Source organism: Antennarius striatus, chromosome 8 (assembly GCF_040054535.1).
Source record: "Antennarius striatus isolate MH-2024 chromosome 8, ASM4005453v1, whole genome shotgun sequence".
NCBI lineage: Eukaryota > Metazoa > Chordata > Actinopteri > Lophiiformes > Antennariidae > Antennarius > Antennarius striatus.
This window is the reverse complement of record NC_090783.1, coordinates 21,735,916-21,742,131: the sequence shown is the minus strand read 5'-3', so window position 1 is coordinate 21,742,131 and position 6,216 is coordinate 21,735,916. Positions and strand designations below refer to the sequence as shown.

The 6,216-nt window shown below is 37.6% G+C and overlaps 1 protein-coding gene across 1 annotated transcript; it reads right to left on the bottom strand.

Annotated features, from left to right (window-relative positions):
* Positions 1-1,645: 1,645 nt before the first annotated feature.
* On the bottom strand, positions 1,646-6,072 carry LOC137600329 (zinc finger protein ZFP2-like). Its single transcript, XM_068321888.1, has 3 exons — positions 5,535-6,072; positions 4,097-4,154; positions 1,646-3,622 (listed from the first exon to the last, which is right to left on the bottom strand). Exons 2-3 carry the CDS (start codon positions 4,143-4,145, stop codon positions 2,505-2,507), a joined length of 1,167 nt encoding a protein of 388 aa, XP_068177989.1. The 5' UTR covers positions 4,146-4,154; positions 5,535-6,072; the 3' UTR covers positions 1,646-2,504.
* Positions 6,073-6,216: the final 144 nt, after the last annotated feature.

Genomic DNA, 6,216 nt, shown 5'->3' with positions numbered 1-6,216 from the left:
CTAATCTTCCACGGGGACGTGATAAAAACGGCTTCAGCATCAATCATTCAATGTAAAGGGTACAGGAGGGGCGGTGCACTCTCTGGAGCACGAGGAGGGGTGGACCAATCGTGTTTCAGAGAAGGCTTTGATTGACATGTCACAAACCAATTGTGCGTTCTGTATTTAGCTACCTTTAGATTGACAGTACTTTCAGCCAATCACCATTGAGCTTTATTCTGCTAGAAGGCGGGGCGCTCATGTGACACCAGCGCCCTTAGCTTGGACGGATTGACACGACTGACCGATTAATTACATTACAAACACCATATGTAATAGTTTAACTTCTGAAATAGATAACACCTGAGCAAAGATCTACAGCTATGGTAACCACTCTCTATTCGGTGGGTCCAATGTTAATTTCAGTGTTATATTTTTTAAGAAAAGAAGTAAATAAATACGTAAACACACAAACATACACACACACACACACGAGGCTGCACGCTGAATGTCCAGTGGTTATTCATAGTCATCTGTACAAGTTTTATCCTGGTCTAAATGATTTGGTCCAGTTACTTTCTACAGTGGGACATTTTATTAGCAGCATATGAGTTTTTATTTTATTTTTGTACTTTTTATATAAGCAGCTTTCGATTTTTATTACCAACATTTTAACATAGACCTCGTATAACAAATGTGAGCAAACGTTCTTCATACAGTATTCTGTTTCTAATGTCATCTAAACGAACATGAGTAAATTTCTGCCATCAGGTGGACACAAGTGTGTACTGCAGCTTCAAACATGACAACCAAAAAAAAACCATCACTCCAGCATGGGGAATCCAAATCAAACACTGATGGATTTACAGTTTGCTTTTTTACACGAACATGCTAAGAGCATTTAAGATTATTCCATATAATACTTCTTTCGTGAGAAAAAAAATCCTGTCTCACATACAGTACATTCATCTATGAATGCAACCCGTTTCTCTCATTAGTGTGAAAAGATCTGTAGCGGAACTCCACATTTACAACAGAAAATGGTAGTGATATGCCAGTTTATTATCAATATATAATAAAATATTGATGCAGGAATTTATTTATTCCGTTATTTATTCTGATAGTGACAGTGCAGTGAAGATCTGTTATCTTTTAACATTTTATGTTAAGGTTTTAGCAAGGGAAGAAAGATGGTTTGAGAGAGGGAGGAGTTTAAAAAAATGTCTGAGAGGTCTTGGTGGTTTGGGTTGTTTGTTTTCTGCTCCAACAGGAGTAGTAGTATCTGGATACTCTACCAGTCGGTCAGAATTAGAAAACGAAATGTGTGTGTGTGTATGTGTGTAATGGCCCCGAAAGAAATAGAAATTTCAGTTTTAAGTGAAGAACTGCAAACTTCAAGCTTTTTGCTTTTGGCTTGTCCCATTAGGGATTGCCACAGCGCGTCATCCTCTTCCATGTCAGCATATCTTCTGCATCCTCCTTTCTAACACCAACTGCCCTCATGTCTTCCCGCACTACATCCATCCATCCAATAACCTGGAGACAAATTTGTATTATGGATCATTGGAGTACATTTGGCCCATGACACCAAGGACAAAAAATGCCTAGATCACTGGATTATATTAGTTCCACTACAAACATGATAAAATTAAACAGAAAATATGAAAAGTTTTATATTGATTTTAATTTTAAACAGCTCATTTCAGAGAAAGTAGCTGCTCGGCTTTGGACAAATCAAACCACGGTTCAAAATTTATGATGGAATCTCATAGCAGGGTTTTCCCATTAGTGACCAGACAAAATATGAATGCATACATAATAGTGCACTTACTGTTATGTGAATATCTAATTATAAAAAAAATGATTATTACAAGAATGAACCTGATATAAAAAATAAAAATACTATTAACAATCAGCAACAAGAAAATTCACCTTTCATTAGCTGCAGTAAAAAAAAAAAATCACCGGATTTCTAGCAATGAACCTTGCATGATTGTTGTGCTGGTTAATGCTTTCTATGACAGTGCAATAGTGAGACAGCAGATTACATCTGACTAAGTTATTCACTATAAGAAAGCTCCCATTGAATGAATAATATAGAAACAAACAGATGAACAGACTTGTTCAACTGTTTGACAAATAAAAGTCCCAGGTCTTCTGTCAGAGCAACTCTGCTTTGGTTCTGAAAGATCTTAAATGACAAAAAAGAGATCATTCCATCCATCATAACACATCTTCCTGCACATTATTAAAAAACAAAACTTGCAGCTTCTTCACATACAGAAACTGCTGATCGCTACTTAGAAAGATGCCTTGTCTGAAAACATTGTTTGAATTTTAGATGTGAGTGAATGCATCTTTTGGCTTTGATAAATAAACATATTGGGAGTAGAAAAAAAAAGCTAATTTGTGTCTCAACTCTGAAGTTTGCAAAAATTGCATATACTGTACTGCACTTTACTTTTGTAGGAGAGAAACTATTCAAAAATAGAAAAGGTCCTTTCTAATGGGAATCATTACTATTTTCAACTGCTAGAAGTCTCAGAGGGCTCTTCAAAATGTGATCTGTCTTTGGCAGCATCCATAGTCAGCTGTCTGTGCGTGTGTGTCCTCTGGTGTCTGCTAAGAGAATGGCTCCATGAAAACCTGCGACCACAGGTGAGGCACAGATAGGGCCGCTCCCCAGTGTGTGTTCGCTGATGTTGTGTCAGAGACTTATATCGCGTGAAGGTTGCCCCACATTCATTGCAAATATATCTCTCTGACTTAATATGAACATTCTGTTCATGCTCTTTCATGTTGCCCAGCTGTGAGAAGCCTTTGCCACATACAGGACAGAGATGTGGTTTCACTCCTGAGTGCGTCAAACCATGAATATTCAAATCATGACGAGAATAAAATCCCTTGTTGCAAATGCTGCATTTGTACGGCCTCTCTCCTGTGTGGCTCCTCATGTGTCTTTTCAGTCCTTCGGAACGGGAGAAGCAGCTTTCACATAAGGTGCATCTGAAGGGTTTCTCTCCTGTGTGAGAGCGGAAGTGGCGACGGAGTTCCGAGGCTTTGAAGAAACACATTCCACAGTCGGAGCAACGGTGGGGTTTTTCTGGCTGCTCCTCGTGTGTCTTTTCATGAGCTTTGCAATGACCCGACTCAGAGAATCTTTTCCCACAGACAGCACAAGTGAAAGGCTTCTCCCCAGTATGCATCCGCTTGTGACGGACAAGTTTGTTCGGTTTACTGAAAGTCTTCAAGCAGTATGAGCACTGATGAGGCACCTTCGGTTTCTTGGAGTGTGTGCGTTTGTGTCTGTCCAATTTTGAAGGCCTGTTGAAAACCTTTCCACAGTCGGGACACGGGTGCTTGTTAGTCCTACTGTGAAAATTCTCATGTCGGATCAGCTTCTCCTTTTGAGTGAAACTTTTACTGCAATGCTGACACTGATGAAGAATCTTAGGTGTCCTCGCATGTACAGGTTTATGTCTCTCTAGCTTTGATGGTCTGTCAAATACCTTACCACAGGTGGGGCAAGGGTAACACTTGTCGGTTATATTGTTCTCTGGTTGTTTGGAGTTCTCTGGCTCAGTGGTGGTGGAAGCGTCATTAGAATCTGATTCTGACAACTCCTTCAAGATGTCAGCTGGATCTGCAGAACAATGAATAAAATATTCTTGATTAAGTAAATTTATTAAAATACATAACAGAAGTATATAATTTACTTTTATTAATGACTAAAGATACAGTACATGATTTAATGTGTAGTGAACACACAAAGTGAGGTTTTGGGATGTTTAATTGTAGAAGGGAGATAAAAATGTTTGACAAACACTTCTAGCTCTTTATTTTCAATGCCAGTTCACATTATTTAAAGGGGATCAGGCCAAATTAATATTACTATTAATATTTATATTAATTCATTCATTTTCAAACCACTTCATCCGCTGTTGTAGGTTGCCTATCCCAGCTGACTGAGGGTGTGAGGTGGAGGAAACTCAGGGCGCAACGCCAGTGCATCAATAATATCTATACAAATTAATGCTTTCATAACATTTTCAAAAAACGTACCATAAACTTGACAAAATAGGAAACAGAACCAGTTGTAAAACAAGAAGACACTTACTGTCATCGGAACATTCTGTTTTAGGGGCAGAGGCATCATCTGGGTCCATGACTGCAGCCTTTTAACATAAAACACACACATTCAGAGGAAATGAAAGATGACAGATTGTAAAAAAAGTGATTGTGTTTTTTTAAAGTGTGACTATAAAAGTCCAACCAAAACTACCTCTGATGGTTGAAATGGAACTGAAAATTGAGTCTAAATACCTCAGAAAGACCTTTAAATAACTTTCTTAATTTAAACAAATATCTTTGACAAAAGTTAATGACTTATTGGCATGTCCCTATGTGTGCAATAAAACAAAAGTGTGAGAAAAAAAGAGGATTTAGTGGCATCTAATGCTGTGTTTGTTGATTACACACCATAGAAGGTGTTTGGATTGTCCATTCGGTTCTACTTCTGAAACGTGGTGGACTCACTGTCTCACATTAGTTCTATAGCATTAAACACAACAGATGACTCTCAACCAATGTGGTGAAAACTTTATTTTCTGACGACAGAACTTAACAATTGTAATAAGATGGTGCAAGATTATAACATTTATAAGACTTGAGTGATCACATGCAATTTAGCACATATTTTCCTCAAAGTTGGAGCCCAGCGCATGAAGAACATGATTATATCATGAGAGAGACATAGAATTGTAAACATGGTTTTCAACAACTCAAAAGTTAAGTTACAAGTTTTAACTTTGACAGATATCTTCACTGTTTTGAATATATTTTTCTAATATACAGCTACTCTGACAACCAAATGACGAGGGGTGTCAGACAACGAGGCTATCATGGAGGAGAACAAGATGAACTCTGCAGTTATTCATTCATCAGCTAGCTCTGTTTGGGAGATGCCTTTATGGAATGAATAATAAGTCATCCAAAGTTCTAAGAGGTGTGCTGACATGCTGAGAAATTCCTGTAACTAACAAGCCACTTTCTTCAACAGATTCCATTGTGGCATATTTCAATACACCGTCCCCCTTTGAGACAAATATTACCATTAGTAATAAAGCTATTGCATCTCATCATGCTGACTTTTAAGGGGAATGGAACTGTACCATCGTAGCATGAGAGGGCTGATGGAGTTAGGGGTGAAATGATGCAAAATGCTCTTCGAAAAAGCAGTTCTGATGAGAAACACAGATTAGTTAATGAGCGAATGGAACATCTGTAAATGGGCAGGGCAACAAATCCAAACTGATTTGAGTACAGTTGAGCATGACTTCATCTCCTGGTAGTTAACATTTGATTATTGCATGGCTACTGCAAGCTACGTTACTTTTATTAGTGGCTTTAAATTCAGGGTTTGTGATTCATAAACACGGATCGTTACTGTATTGACAACATTCGCTAACTTAGCTAAAGCTAATATATAATTCATGTTAGCTAACGTTCTAGTTCTGCATGATATTTAAATTGACAGAAAAAAGACAGAGTCCCACCTGTCTAATATTCCTTAACACTGAAGGCTGTCACATCTGTTGTCCGCAACGGGTTGAGTGTGAGACACAAACATAGTCCACGGCCTTCCATCCACGACACTTGGGTTATCTACTACTGGCAGGAGTGGGAAGAGCTCTTCTTCTCTGATTGTAGCAGCAGTCTGCATCACCGAGTCTGCACTACTGCCACCCACTGGACAATAGTGTCTACAACAAGTTCACGTTCAATTATTTGAACCTGTATACTGTACGTATTTCAAAGTTGAATAGCATTCTTATCTTCTTACTTTCATCCCAATACTTTCAATTGATATTACTAATATCATTATCCCTTTAATTTCTTTATAGATCTTTTTAGTTTCTACCATATACAGTATTAACTCTATGATCCAAGTGTTTTGTGTGATATGTTTCTTCCTAAATGTTTGCAGTCATGATATAATCCAGGGAATTTTCCCCATAACCTTCAGTGTACTGTTTAATATGGATAAATGTTATACTAATATAGTCATGATTACTACTTCACAGAGGTAGTTTGAAGTTGATGTTGTATTGTATATGTAGTGTACTGATATTTGTATCTATCTATCTATCTATCTATCTATCTATCTATCTATCTATCTATCTATCTATCTATCTATCTATCTATCTATCTATCTATCTATCTATCTATCTATCTATC